At 41.4% G+C, this 25,042-nt stretch overlaps 1 protein-coding gene across 1 annotated transcript; it reads left to right on the top strand.

Annotated features, from left to right (window-relative positions):
* emilin1a (elastin microfibril interfacer 1a) lies at window positions 1-23,071 on the top strand. The gene is made up of 12 exons (XM_029496937.1): window positions 1-322; window positions 12,203-12,319; window positions 13,855-14,045; window positions 14,636-14,735; window positions 15,150-15,258; window positions 15,341-15,517; window positions 17,090-18,367; window positions 19,593-20,007; window positions 20,336-20,461; window positions 20,640-20,657; window positions 20,749-20,883; window positions 21,302-23,071. Exons 1-12 carry the CDS (start codon window positions 210-212, stop codon window positions 21,619-21,621), a joined length of 3,099 nt encoding a protein of 1,032 aa, XP_029352797.1. The 5' UTR covers window positions 1-209; the 3' UTR covers window positions 21,622-23,071.
* The last annotated feature ends 1,971 nt before the right edge of the window (window positions 23,072-25,042 follow it).

The following is a 25,042-nucleotide window of genomic DNA, read 5'->3' as shown; positions in this document are numbered from 1 at the left end:
TGTTGCTCGGCTCCACAGCAGCAGTCGTTCAGCTGAAATGCACTTGACTGGACGGTGCGGGGTTTGCGGGACTGCGTGCTGCTGTGAAGTCATGGCCGTCCATCATCACGCACCGACCGCACGTCACTGAGGACGCGCAGGCGGGACGGACGTTTCTGGCACAGGCTGCGGCTCTGTTTGTCTTCTCTCTTTCATTCTCGCAGAGCTTGATGATGGAGACCTTATTTTACCTGCTCGCCTTCGTGCTGACCCGGGTCTGTTCGGGTCTGGGATTTGCGGAGACCAGTATTCAGAGCGGCCAGAGAGCGGCGAGCAGACACAGGTAGGACAGATACAGTGTTAGACTGGTCTGTTGGGCTGGTTGCTGTTTTAACTGGAAAAAGTTTGATTTGGAGTCCTCGCTGATCTGCTGCTGCCAACTTCTGACATGAAACGTTTTGTTTATTCTGTCTCTGTCCTTAATTGTTTATTCTTTATATTATTATTATGATCTGTTTTGGACCGTGAAGGAAAAAAAAGTTTGAATTGACGTGGTTATTTTCTGATAGTTTATAACCTAAATAAATAATATACTGTATATAAAAAAGATGTAATGAAGTAATGAAAGATTGGCTTTTTAATAAATGATTGTTGTTTTCAGACATGACTTGCTTTACATTACAAATTTCATTCCATTCTCAATTTAAGAATGATAAAAGTCGTTTTCTGAGCTGTGGAATGGGAAAGATTCTAATAATATTTGCCTCATGAATGTCCTTCTTTATTTTTGCCAAAACATCTTCTTTGAAGTAAACATTGTGTTCCATATTTTGAGAGGAAATATCTTATTTGTGAGTGGATCTGTTCCTCAGTAGGGGCCCTCCCTGAAGGCGGCTGGGATAATTCAGGGGGCCCAGAGCTGGACAGGACTTACAGGGCTTATAGGTATTTACTGTTTTAGGGCCTCAAGTGTAAAATTTTCATGGAACCCAGAATCTCTAGCAGTGCCCCCCAGCGTCAGCCTTGTCAGAGGGAAATTTATCATTCTGGCAAAAAGCTTCTTGCAGTCAACCAGCGGTGAATGGGCTGCTGTTTTACCGCTTTTAGGGAAAGTGAACTTTGTTTGGACATCACTTATTCAGAAGATCGTTACTGTATAAAGAGTCAGCTTTTCCCACTAAATTTCATTTTGAAGTTTCCACTTGAGTTATTCAGATTTACTGCCATCTTACACTCCTTTGTGGGACAGTGAGAAAACCATTTACATCTCACCAAGCGTTGATTAATAGTAACTTATAAATCAAGTGATGGCTGCTGGAGTCTCCACTCATAAAGCTGTTAGTATTGTAAGTGAGCCAACACATGTATGTTTTTATCATGCTGTTGCAGCCACATAGTGTGTTATTAGCATGTAATTGAGTTTCTGCCTGAGGGGCCTGTGAGTGGATGACCCCTTCACCTCTCTGGACAGAAGTGTGTGTGTGTGCATTTGAATGAGCATACGGGATCACAACAGAATGAGTGACTGAATGACAGGGCTCCCTCATATGGTGTGTGTCAGCCTGCATGTGTTTGTAGTTAACATGTGTGTTTGCAAGGCAGGGCAGACTTCTGGGAGTTGAGCTCCCTGCAATATGAGCTTCGATTAAGTCCGTGTCCACATCACAGCACAGTCTGCTGCCGCTACCGCCACTGCTGTGGTTGCCCGAGTGATGAGATATGGATGGTTGGCCTCTCTGTCGCTGGATGTTGAAGCTGAACTGTTGGCTACAGTGAATGAAGCAGTGGGAGGCAGTCAGAAAGGACAGACAGAAAAGTAGGGGAAAATTTTGATTGATGAAGCGGAAATGAGTGATAAGAAGTCAAGTGAGGGATAGATGAAGAGAGGGAAGTAGATAAAGTATCTGGTTGAAAGAAAGCAAGATAAGTGAAGTGAAGATAGGACGAAAAAGGAAGAAAAAAGTAGAGGAAACTGGAAAGGCAAAAAAAAAAAAAAAAAAGAGAGAGAGAGGAAAAGAAACAGGCGATCTGTCGAGAAGAAAGAGCCTGAGCAGAGGAAACAAGAGAGGATGAAAGACTGAGTAAAGACTGGGAGCAGTGACCCAACAAGGGAGAAGTGAAGAGAAGAGGGCCTGGGCCCTTAAAAGCCTCGTTTCTGCTGAAAGCAGTAAGCTATGAAGGAGTCAGCATGGCTGGTCTGTGGCACAGACACACATGCAAACCACACACACACTCAAAGTGACGCAACAGGGCGAAGAATGCGCTGGCCCGCTGCTATGTGGTTTGCCCCTTTGACATCTGTTTGAACTCAATTGATCTGTTTTGACAGATGTGTGAAGTATTCCATAAGTGGTAAAGGTTGTTGAATGAACTGAAGACATCCAGCAGGGGTCTTGTGTGGAAAGGGGGCGGGGGTGGTGGGGTTTCAGGAGGGCCCAGAGCTATCTGACACATCTCCTGCCAAAACATCATCCTCTGCTCCACACAGAGGCAGAGGGAGGAGAGAAGGAGCACCGTGCTGATGTGTCCATGTGGATGCAGGTGGGGTGATGATTTGATGTGGCCCTTGAACAGTTTAGCATCAGATCACCACTGGAGGGAAGCAAGGAGCAGATACGGAGCATCGCCATCATTGTCATCCATACCTGATTAATCCCTTCTGCCGAGTGAGATTGAATACTCTCTGCAGGGGCAATAAAGGTAGACCGACACATGGTACCCTTGTTCAGTGGCCTCGGGAGGGGCAGATGCTGTATTGACATGAACTGAGTACATATCAGTCAAAAAATAAATGGTTAAACTTTATAGTCTGGGCCTTTTAGCTCAGGACTGTGAGTAAAGGTATGTGGACGACCTACATATGTTTTTTTCATGATCTGAACTATTACAGTCTACAGCATATAATCATATATAATAGTGAGCTTCCTTTCCATGTTTCAGTGGGACAGTGCCCTTTTGTGCTCGAAGCCAGTTTTCAAAGGTTTTCTCAGAACTCAACTTGCTCCCAAAGTCAATACCAGGCCAGTCTTGATTGCATTTTTCATGTAATGGTCCTGCATGAATATCTGCTGGAACCGTTAAGACACAGATCATAACATTTGTTACTGAAAGAATGTGGAAAATAAAAAAAATAAAAAAACCCACCAGATGGTAGAAAATCTTCTTGAGCAGTTTGTAATGGAGCTCCACAGGCAACATCATTTATTCAAAAGCGATATGGGGCTCGTCTTTTAAAAACTATACAAGTCATGAAAAGTCAAAGATGGTGCAGGACTCCATATTCATTCTCTGACCAGAAACACAGGAATGAGTCCTGCCTTGTATTGACTTTAACAGAAGTTCTTTTTTGTCAGGCGTAATGTAATATGTTTGTTCTCACATTCAAAGTTTCATTTTTTTAACCCCAACTTCAACTTCATGGAGATTTTATGTGAGTTTATTCATTCATTCATCTTCTACCGCTTATCCGTTGCCAGGTTGCAGGGGGTGCTGGAGCCAATCCCAGCTCACAGTGGGTGAGGGGCGGGGTCACCCTGGACAGGTCGCCAGTCCGTCACAGGGCCAACACACAGAGACAGACAGAGACCAACAACCACTCACACTCAGACCTACAGACAGTTTACAGTCACCAATTAACCCAAACATGATGTCTTTGGATGGTGGGAGGAAACCGGAATATCCGGTGGAAACCCACACAGGCACTTGCAGAATATGCAAACATCAAGGCCCCAGGCCCGGGAACCGAACCCACAACCTCCTTTTTGGTGGGCGGCAACAATGTGAACCACTATGCGGCTGTGCTGCCCCTGTCAGTTTATATAATTCAAAAACTCTAAAAGTTACCCAAACAGGACCGTGGTGGGTGATATGACCTCAGTTCAGGTCTGTGCTCTGCCTCCATAATGCCCCTGTGTATTGGCAGCAAATCCCACCAGCCGCACTGTGGAAAGCTTTCTCGTGAGGGTGGAGGCTATTAGAGCAGCAGATTAATGGCCGTTGCGTCAGAATAAGAAAGTCAGCACACAAATATTGCACATTCTATGTCAGTGTCTACATACTTTTGGCCAGATAAAGTAAATATATTTAGGCCCTGTAACGCATCCATTAGTGCGAAAGCTGAAGAAGCTGTAACTGCATCCCTGCCTTGTGTTGCTGTTACTGGTGTGTATTTCTTACTCCTTTGGGTGATCGAGACGTTCATCATAATAATTTTTGCTTCCAGAAATGTAGAATTGAAAAACAAAGCCGTTGTACTGCTGCCACTTGGCACCAACAGTGAAGAATAATAAGATGAAATCGATCAAAAAAGGCGACTATAATCAGCAGTTAACACATCAGACTAAGGTGCGCAACCCACCTTCTGTGGTTCAAAGGGATTATTGAACTGTCAAAGACCTTCACCAAATAATCAGACATCAAACCTCATTAACTCTTATACCCTAATAGCAACAGTGTATCTCAGGACTAGGATTGCAATCAAATTGAAATAAAGTCAGTTTGGACTCAGAGAGAGAGAATAATTGTCAGTAATTTAGCTCCTCTAATAATTGCTCCAAAACTTTCCAAGTGCCCCAGTGCAACACGAGGAGAACGGTGTGGTTGAACGGGCTTCTGTTGTGGTTACTGAGAATTTTGCTTGCATGCAAACATCTGATGTTGGTAAATTGCAAAGCTTTCAATTTGGCATCATTTTCTTTACAGGACAAATAGTTACATCTAACCATTACCTAAACACACACAGATTGAATATTACATTTACAATTGCCCATTATAAGCCTGTGATTCTTTTATCTTTATTTCCTTTTACATTTTATACATTCTAAGCTAAAGTTAAACTAATGCAGCTCACGCCTAAGCACAGTCTGTGACAGACTCTCTATCTGTAGCTCAGACCAATGAGTCTGATCTCAGCTCAGCTCTGTTTTTTTTGGGGGGATTTGCTTCTTTTTGTTTTTCTAGCAGGACCACCGTGAAGTGGACTGTTGAGATTTAGTTTTGCTTCTTCTAATTATTTAGTTTTTGATGAGGTCAATGTGGTCAATGGTAACACTGGTAAAACATCTTCATGTTGGCATTGTCACTGTGAGCAACTTTGGATCAATAGCTGTTTCGAAATTTAGGGGCCGTATCCTTAAAGCTATGGTGTCTACAAATATGTGGTTGTTCCAACCTGTCAACCTGTCACAGGATTTTAGCATTGCATCACACCTTTTTTACAAAAAGTTTAGATTGTAAGGTGCTTGGTATTACAGGTTGAGTTACCACCGTTACCACTGTGAACTGGGCTTAAACCCAACACTTACATTTGCTGCCATATTGTTTTTATTACTGCTGCACAGTGGTTTTAGGGATGGGAAAGGCCATGAAGGATCCACCTGCTTGATTCTTAATTGGACCTTCCAGTTGAATCTTTGGTTGCCCAGGAAAAGGAGGGCACATTTGTTTGCCACGAAGAAGAAGCCTGAATTGGCACCCAGCTACTTTTAGATAAGTGTGCATTTTCCACAATGCACCCTTATGGAATGAAGAATCCTGGTCGCCATAGTGACACCAAACTGACACTCCTGTTCTTGACCAACCTTTGGAAAGTTTTCAAATTCCTGTGTGATTTTATGCTTCCTGTTAATTGGGCCAGTAAACAAATCACCTTACATATGTTAATTCAAATGTGGGAAAAGGGATTCTTTCCAGTCACAGCCATTGTGACCTAATTACCGTAGCTCCCAGCATGCATAGCAGTGGAGAACACTTGAGAAAACAGTAACACATCCCGTCTTGGTAGACACGAATAAATGAAATTATAAATCTTCGAGTCAAAGAAGCAACTATTTTGTGCTTTGGAGCAGCTCTTTCCACTATTTTGGGCAACTGAGATGTGAAGGCTTTGCACTTTTCTCCATAAATGGCTTGACTTGAAGTGGGCCACAAAACCCCCCTGCACACCCGAAAGCATAGACGTATCTGAGCAATAATGTTAAAGCAAATGGCAGTATCATGGTCGTCCTCTGTATATCTTCGTGACTGCCAGGCTAAACAATCAGAGTGAGGTTTACACAGTCACATTGTTCCTTGATGTTGGATCAGATCCAAAGGTAAAAATGTGCGTGTGAGTGCGACTAAAAACCTGTTTTAAGAGAGAACAGGCTGACTGGAAGAATGTGTGCGTTTGTCGTTCTCTGTCACCATTGCGATCAATCAAGCATGAGTGAGTGCACTCGTGTGTGCGTGTTGTTGTCCGTGACAGTCTGTGAGCGTTTTGGTGTGTGTACAGCGGGATACCTTTACAAGGACATTGGAGGGGTGCTTGACCTCTGGGTCACAGTTCAAACACAGAAAGTCTCCCCTTTTCACCCACTCATTCAGGTTGCTGTCAGCGCGTTCCCTTGAAGCTAAACGAAAGATCCGGCAAACAATAGGCGTCACAAAGTGATTTCTTTGTTTAGGTATTAAACCTCAGCTTCTTTTTCTTCTTCTTTCATTGGCCCTTCCTCCCACTCTGCTATTTATGTCACTGAATATTCCACCTTTACCCACAATCCTCCTGGGGAGAGATGTGTGGGGTGAGATGCCAGGCTTTGACGTCCTGCATGGTCTGTTTGCTGTTTTATAAGGATGTGAAATTTACAGGGGGATAAAGAAATGCTGAGACAGGTGCAAGGCTTCCGTTCGTGCTGTGTTATAGCTTTGTAAATAAAATAAGATGGTAGTCTCACAATGAAGATGTTGGTTGTATTTGTCTGTGTATGTATGTTGTATGCGTATGATATGCATCCAGGTGTATCCGGGCTTGTTCCCTGATCTTGTTTATGAATCTCTCAGGGTAATGACAATTTCTGGTTACTTGTTTTAGATTAGTTGATGTTTCTTCAGTTTTCCTGTTTCTTTCTCCTTGAAGTTGCTACAATCAATAATTTCAAATTAACAATGCACAAAGGAGCCGCTTCACTAATGATCCCACTGATTAAGACTGTGCAGTTCATTAGCAGTGCACTGAGGAAATGTGGGGATTCGTGGCTACTGTGACACTGTGAGTCAGTGAGTTTGTATTTTAGTACTCCAGGTTCCTGTTAACACTCTCTTGCTTATTTTCTACCACTTATCCATAAGGATCATGGGGGTTGCTGGAGTATATCCCAGCCAAAGCTGTGGGCGAGGGCAGGGTACACCCTGGACAGGGCGCAAGTCTGCTAAATGGCCAGCACAAAGATGTATGGCAGACAATTTAGAGTCACCAGTTAACCTAAACATGAATGTCTTTGGATGGTGGGAGGAAACCCACACAGGCACTATTAACCCCCAACCACGATTCCACTCTGCTGTCATCCTTCTATTAATGTTAATGTATAAAGTCATCAATGTTTTCATTTTAAGGTCCTGATTTTACACTAATGTTGGGCCTCTCCCGATCAAATGATTGTTGTGATATCAGACAGCTCAGTCTTAGTTTTCCAGCTAAAAGTTCTAAAAGACCGCACATCACCTGCTCAGTTCACAGGCTGACAAAAGTAGCAACTATTGAGTGATCACAGTGTTTACTGAAATGCAATTATTTCCCTTTATGGCCACAATGCTCCAATCAAACATTGCCCAATCAGACATTTCCACCAAATGGAAACAGTCTAAATGTCTTGCACATTATTTCATAGACATTACTCATCCCCAGCTGCACTTCATTATCAGGAGGACAATAACTAGATGTGGATTTGCCAGACCAACTAGTTAGACTTCATCTTTGAGGTCAATCCACTTGTAAAACGGAAAGATGGTATTAGAAAACACGCACAATAGAAATACTAGTAGCATGTTTTGGTGTTATAAAATAAAAGCTATAAATACTAACCAAAACCATTTGCCGATGAACCAAATCTGGTTAACTTTTCCTCCACTGAGGGGTACACAGCCATTTCGAAAGAATACAAGTGACAGTCCCAAATTAAGCTAACCATTTCCCTAAAATTATCTTGAAATATTTGACAGTTTCCCCACAATTTAGGAAAACATTTTGTAGATTTCACCAATTTGTGGCTGCAAAATATTTCACACTATGTCACACTGGAAGCCATTGAGTTTTGAAGGCTGAAACAGCTTGGGAGTTTATATTTAAAATAGCTTGTACGCTCTCGTTTTACATATCCCTCTCAATCTGCTGCTTTCTGATAGACAAATGCATATTGTAGTTGTGAAAATTCAGCAACATGGGCAGGAACTCTGCTATTTATGTGCAGCCGTACCCTGAGATGCTGATGATGTAAAGGAAACTGGAAGATTAGCAGCTGAATATGCAAGGGACACACGCTACACATCATGTCAAATAGCCAAAATTCTAGACTGCAATTGAATGTTTACCTGGCATGAAGGTGTATTCTCTAATAGAAGTGGAAAAACAAGCATGTGTTGGGACGGTTGCGCACGTCTCAGTGCCTGTGGGAGCGTCCTTGTCTGCCTATGTGGGAGGGTTAGTGCATGCTTTTATGTTTGTGTGTATGTGTTTAGAACTATGTGTGTGCACCTTGTAATTGCATTTTACACTTATGGAAAAGATGCCAAGTCTTGTTAGTGGACTTTGATCTGAGCGATTTTGTTGCAGAGTTTGGATTAATGGGACTTTTTATTGGATTACTGTTTGGAATGCTTCACTTCACGCTGATTAGAGAGTGAGAGAGCAAGAAAGAGAGAGAGAGAAAAGGCAGAGGGGTTTGGAGTTGAATTGTTCTGTTGAAACAATAGAAAATGTCCATATAGGAACACATACTGGATATGCAAAAACAAACTCACTGCCCTTTTTTTCTTCGTGGTGGGCATACATCTAGGCACAAGCTCTCACATACACACACCCACAGGCAGAATCATTTAGTGCTACGCTCACACTTAGTCATCCTCCTACTAACATAAGGGTGCCTCTTATGAATTTCACTGAAAAAAGCCAGTGTTGGAGGGATGGAAAATTAGCTGGCAGCAGGGGCGGTAGGTACAAAACTATAAGAGTGGATGTGTGCAAGCCACAGAGGAGTTATGGGAGTTTGTGTTTGTATGTACATGCATGCGTTTGCGTGTGTGAATCCACATCTGTGTCTGGTCCGTAGTGAGAAAAAGCTAGATGGTTAGGTTTATTTATATAAGCCACAGTGCCTGGTCTCCATCAGAGCAGATAGGGTGTGAATGTTGCCAAATTTATTCTTTATCTGCTGTCGGTGGCCCTGAGCGTGAGTGAGTCAGGATAACAAATTGACAGAGCTGCTTCACTGAATCATGATGACAAAAACAATGGTGTGGGACTACAGGGGGAAAAGCTGTTTGGATATATCACTGCTGTCTGATATAAGATGTTACTGTTCATAGCTGCAGTGGTTTAGCTGCTGATGGAGATGTTAGATATGCTGTTTTTAAAAAGATCTTAAGTCTAACATACACAGCAAAACCGCAGAACAAGATAACCATGGAAACCCTTACATGGCGTAATCCAATAAGGACCACTGTGATGAACTGAAAGACTGTCATCTCATGTATATTGGTAGAGGCAATAGCGCTCAAGGCTCTGACATGTTAAATATTATACAACAAACTGCAGAGAAGCAGAGCAGTGTGGTGCAGTTGGAGGTGGATCATTATGAAGAACCGCAAATCTGGGGACATACGCAGCAAGTTACGATGCACGGACACTGAGTGACTCCACTCGCGCTCATCTGGATTCGAACACAGGCGTAGCTCAAAATTCATTTTCAATCTGCAAAGTGACTAAAAACCCCAGTGAACTGACTGTTGTGCTGCCGAAGCCAGATTTTCGCTTTGCGACATGGATCATTATCTGCTGAAAGTAGCTATTCGAACATGATCAAACTGTGGCCCGGTGGCATGTGGTCAACAACACTCAGATTGGCGTTGGCATTCAAACCATGACTGATGACTGACTTGAGGCAGGTTCGACCCATGGTTTCATGTGTTTGATGCTTATTTCAGGCGCCATATGTGAGCCAAATCCATCAGACCAGGCTGCATCTTCAATAGTTAAAAGTTGGTGAGACTGTGGTTGCTATTCTCCCATATCCTTTCTTGGCTGACAGGAGTCTTTCATGGTCTTCACTGGCTGATGGGACAATTGCATAACTGGCTCAAAGAGCGTGTTAGCACAGTTTTCTATGGTCTCTCTGGAAAACTATTTCCTATTTCCTAGTTATTCTCTTTAATCACCAGCAACCCAATAGGACAGTACACAACGCAACCAATGTAAAAACTGATATGTGGGACTGCAATGTGATATGGTCCTATATTCATAAGATATGAAATAATATGGTAACACAAATGTGCACTCATCAATTACGTTATGCAATTATATATTTATTATATTAAATATGTTGAAATCGGTATGTGTGTGTGTATAATGTTCCGTGAAAAAAGGCCTTTACAGCAGAATGTGACAGCTAGTCAGGGATTTTGACTTTCCCACGTACAGGAGCCAGAGGAGCAGCAGGTCATGTGGGGCTGGGGAGGATTGTAACATGATAAACTCTTTGTCAGACTGGCTCTGGAATGAAGAGGAGGATCTTCTGGGGTGCTGGGGAGATGTAGACAGAGTGAGGGACATGGAAAGGAGACAGAGGGGGATAGGCAGAGATGAACAAGACGTGGAGATGGATCATATGAAAGAAACTGTGGAAGTGACAGAAAGCGTGTGGCGAGAATGGAAAAGATCCAAACAGACGAGGCCAGCATAGTCAGAAAAATTAAATGAGTTACATGTAGAACAAGAGAGAAAGAGTGTCAGACATGAAGACGGACAGATAAAAAGAAAGAGACAATCAGAGACAGAATGACAGGCATGAAGACAGACAGATGAAAACTGCTGATTGACTTACTAAGATGAAGGAACTCCTTGTACGCTCCAAGTTCTATCCCTAAACCCACAGCTCTGTTCAGATGAATGTAAGAGTGACACTAATTGACATAATAACCACCAGGGAAATAGCAGTGGATGGGGATTCTGGGTAATATGAAAATGATGATAGAAAGCGGGTGAAGGACGCCTGCGTCTTAAATCTATCAGCAGAAAGCTATCTGAGAGTCAGGGGAGCTCATGGAGACAAAAGATGAGGACAAATTGAGCTGCACGCAGACTGAGGGGAATATATAAGTGTGTGTGTTTCTCCCGTTAGGTTGGATTTCGGGGTATGAATTGAGAACACATTTGCTATGTGGAGTGGTTCTTGACAGCCTTTCCTTTACTGGCATTATTTTCCAATTAATTTTGGTGAGGAAAATGATTCAATTTAAACCCTAACTTAACCTTGAATCTGAACTAATAGCACTTTTTACATTAGCATTAAAGTGCTCTCTTTCACCTAACTCTTTTAATGAATGTATGGGCGAGTGAGCACTTTAATATAATAACAATCTACACTTAAACACACAGACTTGACATTGACAGCTTTCTCCTGGTGTCGCTATTGGAAAATCTAATTCGTGCATTCCAAAAATGTGGAACAAAATTTTATCCCAGTGACCGGTTCTAGGTACACTCTTAATATGATTTCCTGTCAAATAGTTCAAAGAATTTGATATGAACATGAAATTATACACATTGGAGAGGCAAGAAATGTCATCATCAATTTCATATTAATGTGGAATGAATGTAACCTTTTGTGGTTTATAGTGTAAACACAAGAAAGAAATGTGTGCTTGTGTGTATGTGTGTCTTTCTGTGGTTTGGTCAACTTGTGGAGGCATACAATGGGAGCCATTGTTTAAATCATGCAGTTATCCTGAACTGATCTGACATTTGCACCAGCAGACAATTTCTCTTGACTGTTGTACAGAATAATAATCAGTCCAGGGTTCGTGATATTGATCTCAAAACACACTGGGGCCTCGCATTCAGCTCGTGACCAGATTTCTGATTATTATTTTTCCAAATCTTTCCTTTTTTTCCAATCAGAAACAACGAACTTCAGCTGAGTGTGTACTGATTGTGCACATGTATATGGGAGGCTGCTAAGTTCGTGCCAAGGCCTGACTCTAAAGTTGCTGACTGTCACCACACAGTCATTCATTGTCATTTCCTTTCCCTGTTTCCTTTCCCAGTTCTCCCTGTGTGTGTCATTTCAGAAGAATTGTTGGGCTTATGTGGCGACATGCACGGTCAACTGTGCGATGGAGGATGAGTTGCTGTCCATAGTCACAGTCATTCACTTGGCATTTCCTTTTCCTGTTTTGGTGTGCGATTTCATAGGAACTGGTGTGCCTATGTGGTGACACGCACTGTTAGCTGTGTGATGGAGGACGGGGTGGAGACGTACGTCAAACCAGACTACCAGCGCTGTACCTGGGGCCAGTGTCCTAGAGTGGCGTGAGTATCCATTATTATATTCTTTAGGATCTCACATCTCCTCTCAGACACTCTCTCTGCTGCTGGAATCTATTCTGTATTCAGCTCTGCTCCACCAACTTCCTGTCCTCAATCCTCAGATGTTTGTAGCCTTCATCCATGCATCTTCTCTCCCTCTTTCCTTTTTGAGGATACTGATCTCAATCTTTTTATTTTCTGGTGAATTTCAGTGGTCTGCTCAGTAAAATGTTTTTTTTTTTTTGGAGTTGGGCTTTATGTGACACTGGAATGTCACATACTTAAAGTTCAGTATTTGGCTGTTTAATCTCAGCAGACTCACCTTTAACAAACATGTGCTACTGAGCTGGTTTGTCTGGTGTATACCTGGGAATACCCAGTGTCATGAATAATAGATCAGCTTTGCTATAGATATGATTGAAAGATTTTTTCTTTTTTCCAGATGTTGACTTCACATTGCAAGACAGCATTTATAAAAATCTCCTTTGATGTTTCCACAATGTTGCTTGAGCCTGGCCAGGCTGCCTGATCCCCATGCCTGGCAGGGACCTCAGCTTAAACCTGTGCTATGCTAAGAATGAAGCCGACAGGGGTTCCAGGCACCACAGTCTAGTACCCAACCCCATAAAAGTAATTTCTATTTCTCTGTCTGTCTTTCCTTTTTATGTCTCTCCTGCTTTCTTACTGTTTTACTTACTCTACCCAACTCCGCCTCCTTCATCTCTCGTAGCCCTGTTTTTGTTTTTCCTCTGAGAGTACATTGGAGTCCTTTTTCTCACGCTCCCAGAGCAGGGAGCTGGAAGATGAGATCTTTTCTATGGCATAGATACAGCTCTGTGATACCTACACTGTATGTGGGTTGGCACGAAGAAGAGCAACCTGCTGAACTCTCACCATCGGGGCTTGTTAAGTGGCTGTGACGCTGCCATAAATATTTATTGTGACTTCCGGCCAATGCTGGTCTATTTATTGCATTCTTACAGTATCAAGGACTCCCATCAGTGGTATAAGCTGGATGACAAATTGATGAAACTACAGTGTGCCAAATGAAACATTTCTTTTCAAGGGCATCATTTGGGAGCAAGATATTAAGATTTAGAATTGGCTGAATAGAGTTGATGTCTTTTGGAAGCGGGGAAAGGAATAATATTTAAAGTTTACAAAGCGCTCTTAATTTCATCTATCATCATTGGATGATTTTTAACTATTTCTAGACATCAAGTGTGCAGTGAGTGTATTGGGACTACTATTCGTCCTTGACGTGGATCCGAATCTACTATAAATCTTAATTCTCATAATGTTGAGGTTTAGCACACATCAGTTTCTCCCATCTAAAAATATATAATATATATCCATATAAACAAAGAGTATGAGTCTACAACCATGCTCACTGCTCTGTGCTGCTGTATCCAATTCACAGCACTCCATAAAGGGACATTGCTATCATGGCTAAAAAAACGTGGCATGAAATATCAACTCCAACCAAAACAGTCCACATCATTAGTACATCTAAAGTCTCACACCTGTTTCATCTTCAGCTACCGAACATACAGGAGGCCAAGGTATAAGGTAGCTTACAAGATGGTGACAGAAATGGAGTGGAAGTGTTGCCATGGCTACTCTGGGGAAGACTGCCAGGAAGCGCCACAGATAACTGATGGAGGGCAAACTCGTGTCACAGAAACGGGCTACAATCCTGAAGGAGGGCAGAGAGGAGACAAAAGGGACGGTAAGAAGACTGTATGTATTAACAACCAGATGTGCTTTGTTTATTTTGGGAATGATCTTAAAAGTGGAAACATATAGAAGATGTTTTTTTTCCCACATCTGTATTCTGAGCCTGTAGAGTTTAGAAATGAATGAATGAACAGATTCACACAGTCACTTGAAGCAGTCACTTGTAAAAGACATCTGTTAAAAAAAGTTTCATTAAAACAAACCTATCAAGCATGTCTCTTTAACACACAGAGCAAATCAAAGTTCTAATGTTCAAAAACATATCTAAGTGAGATAATCTATCTCATCCGGACTGTTTGGGTGTGGTTTTGTCAGATTTGGCAGACAGTGCCAGCAACATAAGCAGACAATCCACCCACTTGGTTCAGAGAAATAAATGACGTAATCTGTCCCAAATGAACAAAGAACCAGGAAAACACAGAAGTGGTCATGGTTTGTCAGAAAATGTTGTGTTCACGGGAGCCCGCATCATTAATGTCAAGAAGCTGTGCCTTACCAACATTTTTAAGGTTCCACACTATGTTCATTTATATTCAATTCATTTACTTTCTCATGCTGACTGCTCATTTTCTTTGCCTCAAGGTGACTCTGAGAAGATTAAACAGCTGGAGGAGACGATCCGCGGTCTGACCAAAGACCTCCACAACATGCAGACCACCATTCATGGCATAAACCAGAGGCTGTATGTGGATGTTATTTTTACAATAATATGGACAATGTTTTATTTCATGAAGTGCAAATCTGCAAAACCCTGAGTGCTGGAGGACGTACAGTGTATTTCTTTTCTTGTTTAGTAATGTTTATCGCAGCAGGTCAGTTTATGGAGAGAGGAAACACTTGTTTACTAACATTTAGTAATTACTTTAGGAAGACGTATATAGGTATCTAACAGATGATGCATCCCGTGACCTTAACTAAAAGCTGATTCAGCTAAATTAATAGTAATTTCTGAGCTTTTCATCCATACATGACATGCAGAAATTACATATCCACATTTTTCACCCACCTCTTTGAAGTCAAGGTATTTAACTAATGTCTCTGTTTATGACTAGTTTTACCCAAGTAAAGGGAAAATCTCATCTCTTCCTTTGTATAGGCCTGGCCTAAATGGGGCAATTGTCCCTGCTGATTCAGCTCAGCCACACATGAAAGAAACCATCAACAGCATCCAGACCAAGCTGGACCACCTGTATAACAGGACGCAGGTATCTGTTTTTCTGCATGTTTATGTGTAAATTTGAAATCTAAGGATAGATTGAATGTATATGAATATTACGTTGTTGCTAGGTCCACGATCAGACCTTGCTCAACATCAACAACCATTTGGTGAATGGTGGGGGCAATGAACTAGATGGAGTGGCCAGAGGAGGAGGAGGACCTGGGGCGAACCAGATGAACACCCTGAAGGAGGAGATACTTACAGAGCTTGAGCGCCGAGTGTCTTTGTCCTGCTCTTCCTGCCAGGTGAACTTCAATGTTTAAAAGTCTGATCGACAAGGCAAAAACATGAAACTTTAAACTGTTTGTTTTCCTGTTCACTTTTAATGCATCTGCTCTTTTCCCAGTGCTGCTCAGTCAGTGAATTCTGCTGTCTACAGCAGTAAAAAATAATGGCCACATGCAGACCGTAATAAAATAAAACCAAACTCCCACATGAATCACTGCACAAACAAATAATAAAACCAAAGAGCATTTCAAAAAAAAAAAAAAAGAAAAGTCAATAATCACGCAGTGAAATAAAATGAAAGGAAAACAAAATGGTTAAAAACCCAACCGGCAGCTGATGAAAATAACAGGCAGGTTCGAGCTGAACCTAAAACATGATTTTTTCCTCATTAATATAGCTTTTTGCATGTATGTTTGAATGAACTTATAGGTCCATGGAGACAAAAAAAATCACAGCTACTCAGGTTCATTTTAACACTTACACACCAACACCCCAATAACCAACAGCGAGGGCAGGAGGCATACTGTCTTTGATTTGTCTGTCCCCTTGTGAGGCCCTGGATATCTCACTAAAACCATATGGGAGTTTCCTCAAATTTGGCAAAAACATTCATTTGGGCTCATAGATGAACTGATAAGATTTTGGTGGTCGAAGGTTAAGTCTATATGAGTACCATATCTGTACCATTCTTGTGGATGCAATATAGAAGAATAGCTGGAGGAAATTTTAGTACATCTGGCAAAGATGTCCACCTCAGCTCAAGAATGAACTGATTAGATTTTGGTCAAAGGTCAAAGGTTAAGGTCACTGAGCTCATGTCTGTCCAGTTATTGTGATTGTGATCAAAGCAGCTGGAATGTGGTGGTCAAAGGCCAAGATCACTGTGACCTCACAAAACTTGTTTTTTGGCCTAAATTCATACACCAATTATGACTAAATGTTATACAAATGTGTGAATAAAAGGGCGAAGTGATGATATTGTATATCCAAGAGGACCAAGATCAATTTAACACTTCTTCCCCATATTCACTGCTGTAACTGTGGAAGAGGAGATCGTGACCAAACTTCAAAATGGGTTGGACACTGAACTGACAAAACTAATCTTGGGTAACTACACTGAAACTACACAATGAGTCTGGACAGGCATAGATGGAAACGGCAACTTGACCGGTTGGTACAAGCATACGACCATATTAGCATTTATTCTCTATTTGGTTGGAAAATGAATTTCAGTATTTATATCATGATATTAGAGAGAAAGAGATAGTTGTCCCAAATATGGTCGATCCGTACTTCTTTAAGTTTTCTGTGGCTCCAGAAGGAGCTGTGCAGAAACAGTGATCTCACCACTCTCCTCATCTCTGCCTGAGGATAGCAGCTAGAGACTAGAATAGTGAGTAGCATAAAGCATCCAAATCTCTGAAGTAAACGCTTTTCTGGTTCAGTCACACTGTGGATTTACTGGCATACACTTTCAGAATTAATATCAAATTCCTTGCAAAATCCATTTTCGCCAAAACCTTTGATACTTGAGGCTATCAACATTAGAAAACAAATCGATCACATTTTGTAATTCTTGTTTCTTTAAGGCTGGTGTTGAGGACTTGAAGCGTCAACAAGAGGAGGACAGGGAAAGGATCAGGGCCCTGGAGAAGCTGATCAGTTCTATGGACCAGCACTTGAGGCAGAGCCTTGAAATCTCACGCAGAGAGACTGAACGCTCCCAGGCCTGCTGCAAAAGTGTCACAGAGCTGGAGAGGAGACTGCTCAATGTTGAGGACCGAGTCGCCTCAACAGCTGACAAGTGTGACGTCATTAAAGGGCGTCTGGACAAGGAGCTTGCTGGGACCGTTGGTGGGAAGGGAAGAGTGACAGAGGACAGGTTGAACGGCCGACTGAGAGAATTAGAGAAGAGGGTGAATAACACTATGAGGAAGGCAGAGCAGAGGTGTACGAATACCGGAAACAACATGAAGGACACTGTGCAGAGAGACATCACACAGCTACGCAACATGGTCCTCAGTCGGCTGGATGACCACACCTTCAAGATAGGAAAAATTGAGATGGAAGAGTCCATTCTTGGAGACACGGTGAAAGACCATAGTCGACGTTTAGGTCAGCTGGAGAACATTACAACTTTCTTGGACAGGAGGCTAACGCTGACCACGAAGCTGTGCAATGAGACCTGTGGGCCCAATGGAAAAGGCCAAAAGACTGATGACACAGTGAAAACCTTACAGTGGAGAGTTGTTACCAATGAAGAGGAGATCCAAAAGTTTAACACCAGGTTAAATAATTTGTCTGTCTCAGGGGACTCTCTGAGTGAGAAAGTGCTCAACTTATCGGATGATCTGAAAAAGATAATAGCTGTGACTGGGAAAAACGGTGAGAACTTCAACCAGATTGTCACAGAAGTTGAAACGTTGGGCCGTAACTTTGAGGACTGCTCCATTTGCAGCACTATGAAGGAGGACTTGCGTTCACTTACGAACAAAACCATCAGTGGGATCAGCAGATGCCAAACAGAGCTAACGGATCTGCGGAGGAGAGTTGACTCAGGAGAGTCCATCTGCTCTCAGGTGTGCTCCAACCTTCAAGAAGAGGTTGGGCGACTCAGAGAGGAGGTGGAAGAGTGCACTGGGCAATGTAAAACCAACATTGATGATCTCAAGACGCGCCTGGATGGTCACACTGTCCACAATGGAAAATTAGGAGGGGATCTGAAATCTATCCAAGGAGAGCTGGCTGATGTCATGTACACATTTAACTCCATTAATAACACTCTGAAGGGCCTGGGAAGGACCATACAGACACACGGGAACCGACTGACTGATCTGACCAACAACAAAGACGATATAGTTTCTGAGGTAAGATGTTGTAGGGATGAATATAAAACACTGGACACTTTGTTTATTGTAGCTCAGCTTTGTGACCCTCTGAATTGCAATTTACTGATGTCCTTTTACACTTCCCTGTAAATTGGGAGCATTTCAAGAGTCGTGTTCTTTTCTCCAGTTGTATAATTTGAATAGATATCAGACCCTAACATCTACAGGAAGAGTCAACAGCTACAGTTTTAACATCACCACGTTATGTTCATACTTACTTATTGATTGTTGGTGTTAGCATGCTAACATTTACTAGTTAGAGCTAAACTACAGATTAGGACGACTGCAATGAAACTGGCACATTCTGACTTGGTGATGGTAATAGATGAAAGTTAAGAGATTATTGACGTTATTACTGTTCAACCTCACGGGAACATGAACATGTAGACCAAATTTCAAAGCAATCTACCCAGTAAGTGTTGAGATAATTTAGTCAAAGCCCAAGAGGTCAACATTCAAGTGAAACAAGAAAGAAGAGGGGCACAACAGTGATTAGGGCTCGTCCCCAGAGCACCATGAATCTCTCCGTTAAATTTCATGGTGAAATTTAACGGAGTGGTTGTTAAAATATCTAAGGCTAGATCAAAGCCTTGCTGCTAATGGGGGTTAAAAGCCAAAAGCTAAATAATTTTAAAACATTTGCTAAATATATAATATAAAATATATATAATAGAAATAATACACCATGACTCCCAATGTTTCTTCAGCAAGTAAACACTTGTCGCCACTCAGATTTTCCTTGTTAATCCTTTGGGGTTCCCTTCCCCCAGTTTGGGAACCACTGTATTATGATAAACTTTAAAACATCCCCCAGAATGTGACTGAAAAGATAAAACTACTGTTATGATGGAGGTGCTAAGTCGCTCATCACAGGTGTTACATATATATTAAACTAAACACATTGAAAGGCACATTTTTTAATGCATCATTGTAACAACATTATGTCAATCATGCTTCATAGTTATCTTGGAACAATGTTTTTACATCGTTGTTATGGTCAGCAAAATATTTAAGCATATTACAAATATTTGAATCTTCATGGCTGACATGGCCTAGATGATATGCTTACATAGGTTTGTGTGTATAAGATGTCAAAGGAAAGTAAATGATAACAAAAGTGGAAGAAAGTATATTTAAAGTAGATCTTTGTCAAAGAGAACTCCCCAAAACACACAAATTAACAAGTATCCACATTCTCTACAAGGTGAACAACCTGCAGAAGGAGTTGACAGAGCATGTTGAAGACTCGAGGAGTCAATTTGACAGCCTGGGCAAAGAAATCCAAGTAATAAGGAGCAACTATATGACAGAAGTTGGGGTGTGCCAACGGGCCAGCGACGGGCTGGACCGAAGAATAGCCAAGCTGGAGGGAGTGTGTGGACGGTTTGACTCTTTTTCAGAAAGCCTGGAGAGGATCAAGGAGGGCTTGAACCGGCATGTGTCTGGGCTGTGGAGTTGCGTTAATGGACTCAACATCACAGTAACATCCCAGGGAGATCTTATCGACAATATCCAGAACGTCCAGCTGGAGAATGTCCACACCAAGATACACAGGCTGAACTCCTCAGTGGTGGACTTGACCAAGGAGTTCCACATTTTCATGGAACAGGACTTCAGGGGTAAGTCAGGGGGATGGGTGCTTGGGATTTGACTTTCTGAGAAAAGATAGCACCCACTTAAAAGGAGGCAAGGTTAGGGTGAGGAGAAAATAGACTGAATCCAGTCTGTCATTCTTAGAAGCGTTTACTTAAAAGCCCATAAAGTCTGCAATCTGTCTGACACAGGATCTTTAGTAAGGATCAGGGTGAAAAGCTCATCCTGAATCACATCGGGTTAAATGTCTCAGCGTCTTTGGCTTGCTCCACATGTTTTTGCATGTGCTAATAGAAACTATTCCTGGTAAAAAAGATTTCTCGTGCTGTCTCAACAAACATTGTGTTCCTCCAGGTCCAATTGGTCTGCCAGGACCGCGCGGAGAAAGAGGCGAGCGTGGACTCCAGGGTCCTAAAGGACCCCAAGGTGGAATGGGACCTCCAGGCACAGAGGGTGAGCAAGGGCCAGTGGGACCACCAGGTAAAGGCAGCAAACTATACTGTTTATTTTAATAACACTGGCTGATTTATAAGTTGTATGTTTAAGTTTTTTCTCCACATTGACTGTAGATACAACGTGAAAAGACAAAACACGATAAACCATGTTATGTTGTTAGATGATTAACTCACTGTTTTTTATCTTTCATCTCTCTGCTCAGGTCTCAGAGGTGAACAGGGTATGTGTTGCTCTTTTTAAACAGCAGATGAAAGCACTCATTACTCTTTGATCTGGATTGTACTCTGACTCCTACTCTGCTCCACAATCAGGTCCTGCAGGGTCGGATGCCCATGTGCCACGCCTCTCTTTCTCTGCAGCGCTGACTCGACCAATGAGAGGCACAGGAACCATAGTGTTTAATGAGGTCTTTGTAAATGAAAACAACACCTACAATCCCAAAACAGGTTAGTTTTAGTGCAGCTCAGAATTCTATAGGTTCTTGTAAAGGTCAATAACATCTTGTTGCACCTTCGTGTTTCTGAAAATATCGTGATTCCAAAGATTTCTTGCCATTTCTTGAAGTCAACATGTTAAATTTAATTTTTGTCACCATATTTCTGTCACAATTTTTCCTGAATGTAGCTATGTAGGAGGTAAACTCTTATTGATTAGTTATTTGTCTAAGTGACAGAACCACTCATGAATAGGCAGACCAGACCTATCAGTATTTATCTGAAATAACCTTGAGAGTTCAACATTATAGTCAGACTTCAACTACCTGCATTGTAATGTAGTTGGAGCAGTCATTTTGCAATAGGGTATGAGCTCAACCCTAAATGTACAGCATTAACATCTTCCTGGTTACTTGTCTCCATTTTCCAGGTTATTTCACAGCTCCAGTGAGCGGGAAATACTTCTTCAGTGGCATTCTGACAGGCCACAAAAACATTAAGATTGAGGCAGTGTTGTCCAAGTCAAACACCGGCGTGGCCCGAGTAGACTCTGCTGGGTATCAGCCTGAAGGCTTGGAGAAACCCATGGCAGAAGCAAAGCAGATTCCTGGAGCTCTTGCAGTCTTCAACATCATCCTGCCCATGGAGGCAGGGGACACTGTCTGTATCGACCTTGTCACTGGCAAGCTGGCCTACTCCTCTGAGCCTCTGACCATCTTTAGTGGGATGCTGCTGTATGAGACCGTCTGATGGGATATGCTGTCATTAGGATTTGTCAGTCTGGGTGAAACTGTCAGCACACAAGCATTCAATTTGTCTGCTGAACTCTTAAGAGACAATTGACTCAGCGGTCAGAGAGACTGAAATAATCAGACTCGTTCAGCAAGGAGGAAAATACTTTATATACTTCACTTTATTGCTAAGAAAGAAGTGACTCATCAGTTTTAGGGAAAGCTATCTTTGCAGAGCAGTTATGTTTTTTGCTATTTGATAGGTTTGGGTTTTGTTTTTGTTTTTTTGGTTTTTTTGGGGGTTTTTCTTCAGGAAAAGCTTCCCCAGGTTTATCTTAGAATTTCATATTTTGTGTTGTGCTATGAACTTGAATTCTCCACTGATTACAGCAAGATAGCCTCCAGGTCTTCCTGGTGTCACTGATGGGAATGTTGGTAGGATGAGAAAACATCAAGGAAGTGGGTTTTTCTTTTGTTTTTTGCTTGTTATCCACGCATAGCATATCAAATGTTCAGGGGTTATTACTCATTCTTCTCCTGCTCCGAATGTAGATTCTTTTTGCTCACGGTTTCACTTTAACCACAAGCAAATTCTCAGAAACATAATGCTGAATGCCAATTGTCTTGGAAAAAACTGTAGAGTGATGTAGGCGGAGGTTGTGTGGGAGGGGGTGGTGGGGTTAGGGCAACAGAGTCCAAACCACTATTCTTTAGAGGGAAGTTCACAAATGAAGTCACTGACAGCTCAAATGAAAAAACCACAGGATTTTATAAATCATATGACAGCAAAACAATAAGACCATTTTAGGACATTTAGTATGTCCAGTAACACAAGGGGAGGAGAATCCAGAGGAAAAAATGGTTATATTTTTTGCTGTGTCCTAATAAAGGCCATCTGAAGTTGGTGGAGGATCAAGCAGTTAAAGTTATAAAGCTGTAACTGTTAGTTCATCTTATGGTGGAATTTTTATGTTAAGCTACCAATAACAAATAATGAAGCTACACATACTGAAGTCTCGATGCTACAAATCCCCTCTTTCACGAAAATACGCACGTCCTGCTTTTAGAAGTGTAATTAAAATGCCTTCAGAGGAAAACATGTGCATGGCATTTGTAGAAGTTTGTAGATATTCTTGTATGGATTTTTAAAGGAAAATTGTACATTTTCTGCAGAGATGACACAGCAGATTGGGCACCATGTTGCATTATATTTATGTTATGGATGAAGTAATACATCAGTATATCAGGGTTTTTTCACAATGCATATTTTTAAAATGTTTTTATCCTCAGTGTTCAGTGTGGAAATGCATCTTTTATATATTTCTATGCATTGTATTACCTTGAAAGAATGTAAATATTTGGCTTCTTTTTTTTTTTATGAATTACCACTTCACCTTTACCGGGTACTGTATATGTTTTATATGTTTTTGCCATGTGTGCCTCAAAATACAGATACCTTCTTTTACACAGTTTAAGTCAAAAGTGTCACTGGATTTTTTTTTTTTTTTCCTTTGTTAAAAAAGAGGGAGCGTGCCAGATTTTACACACCGTTTAGCCTGTGTGGGAGTTCACTTATTTGATCTGGCACTTTTTTGGCCTTCGTAAATACACACAGCTGGGTTAACTTTTGTTTCTGGCCTGTTACTTAAGCCTCTTAAAAAGCACTCTCTCTTGCCAGTGGGTTATTTTTAGTTGACTTGAGGGAAAGCAATTTCACATGCTGCACTGCAGTGACACCTTGTGTTCATTACCTTAATTTAGACTGGTTGCTCTGTTGGAGACCCTTGAGGACTGTAAGAAGTGTGTCAGACTGTGAAGAGTATCACTTTTCTTCCATTCTTTACATATGCAGGACTCCTTAGCGGGAATTGCAGGTCTTTGTCCAAGCCTCTTCCCTTTCAATAGTTCCCATCCCAATGACACTCACTGAAACAAAGTCATCCTCAAGACACTGTAAGTTGATCTCTGCTTTGGCGGTGAAGGGCAAAGAACTGGTAACTCTACCCGTGCTACTTATGGATGTGAGGATGCATAACAAGATGGGACATAGACATACACAGTGATTATGATGGATAATTTTCTGTGGTTTCCATTGAGAAGTAATATAGGAGTCAAAGTGAACACTGAAGATTAATAGCCCAGTGTTGTCTGATTAATCATATCATTAATTGGATAACACAGCAAACGTGACACCTTTGTGTTGCAGAAATTTGACATTTAAGGGATAAAATTTTCCCTTTTGTTTTTATATATAATTTGGGTCATTGTTTTCTTGTGGACATACAACATGAAGTGTAGATATTAAACCATCCTAAAGGCTGTCAAAATATTTTGACTTTATATACAGCTGCTACCTAAACTCTGAGAACGTGTTCCCTTAATCCAAAGATCGACATGCTTAAATTTGATAAGGGATTAATAAGAATATTACAAAGAAGAATATACAGTATTCATATTTGAATTGTTTACATAATATTGCACATATAAATTAAATACACAATCTGAACAGACAAGCAAGAAAAAAACAGTGGGAAAATACAGAAACGATTACTTTAATGATTAGAAAACAGCTAGTCTGTTAGGTTCTAGGAAGGCCATGAGTGCAACTATGTTTACTTTACTTAAAAAAAACAACTCCATCCAAACTTGGACTCTGGACACAAATGAATGTAAAACATGCAGCTCTTCTCTACTCAAAAGATTTAAAGACGTATACTGATGTTCTTACTGTGAGTTGTCAGTTTTAACTACATACACTGTCTTTGATTTAACATGTTTTGGAGATTCTGTCATGTTATATTAAGACCTAAGTAAAAGAGCTGGAGCTAGAAACACACTCAGTCTGGTGAAAACAACATTTCAGACAACACACAATGAACACAACTGTGCTATTGACAGTATGGTGGAACTGTCTGGTAATCTCATGTCATGTTCTTTTTTTTTTCTTCCTGGGGGAGTATGATGATTGCTGGCAACACATCAGGAAGCCACCCTCATGGTCTACAGGAAGGAGCAGAGATCCAAATCAACAGAGAAAATAGTGCAATAGTAGTCAGTGTGCTTGGGCAGAGGGTATGTCCAGTCATCCAGAAGCTCTCACATGTGATTGTAATTTACACCTTTAGTTCAGGTCATGTCATGCTCCTGCTTCAAGAATCAAAACTTTGTTGGGAAGAAAACGGGTCTTTGTTCCATGTGTTTGAGACATTTTATCCTAGTTTGGTTAAAATCATCAAGTCTGCTGGCGTGCATGGAGCAATGTTCAAACCGACACGAAAACCACAAACTTAAAATCATTGATTTTTACTTGAAAGAGAATATTTTTACTCTACCACAGAACACATCTGCATTCAAACAGCATTTCCAGTGTTTTACAACACAACAGAGGAGTAGGTAATGTATTTGGTTCACCCACCAGCCTCCTTCTCTCCCTCTCTCTT

The sequence above is a fragment of the Echeneis naucrates genome, chromosome 24 (assembly GCF_900963305.1).
Source record: "Echeneis naucrates chromosome 24, fEcheNa1.1, whole genome shotgun sequence".
Lineage (NCBI taxonomy): Eukaryota > Metazoa > Chordata > Actinopteri > Carangiformes > Echeneidae > Echeneis > Echeneis naucrates.
Note: the sequence above shows the minus strand (reverse complement) of the source record. Positions and strands in the feature narration are given on the sequence as shown.

Coding starts and splice junctions, on each gene's coding strand:
- emilin1a (XM_029496937.1), top strand. CDS start 210: ATGATGGAGACCTTATTTTACCTGCTCGCCTTCGTGCTGACCCGGGTC. Junction 15,259..15,340: donor ACCTGTATAACAGGACGCAG/GTATCTGTTTTT, acceptor CGTTGTTGCTAG/GTCCACGATCAGACCTTGCT. Junction 18,368..19,592: donor AAGACGATATAGTTTCTGAG/GTAAGATGTTGT, acceptor ATTCTCTACAAG/GTGAACAACCTGCAGAAGGA.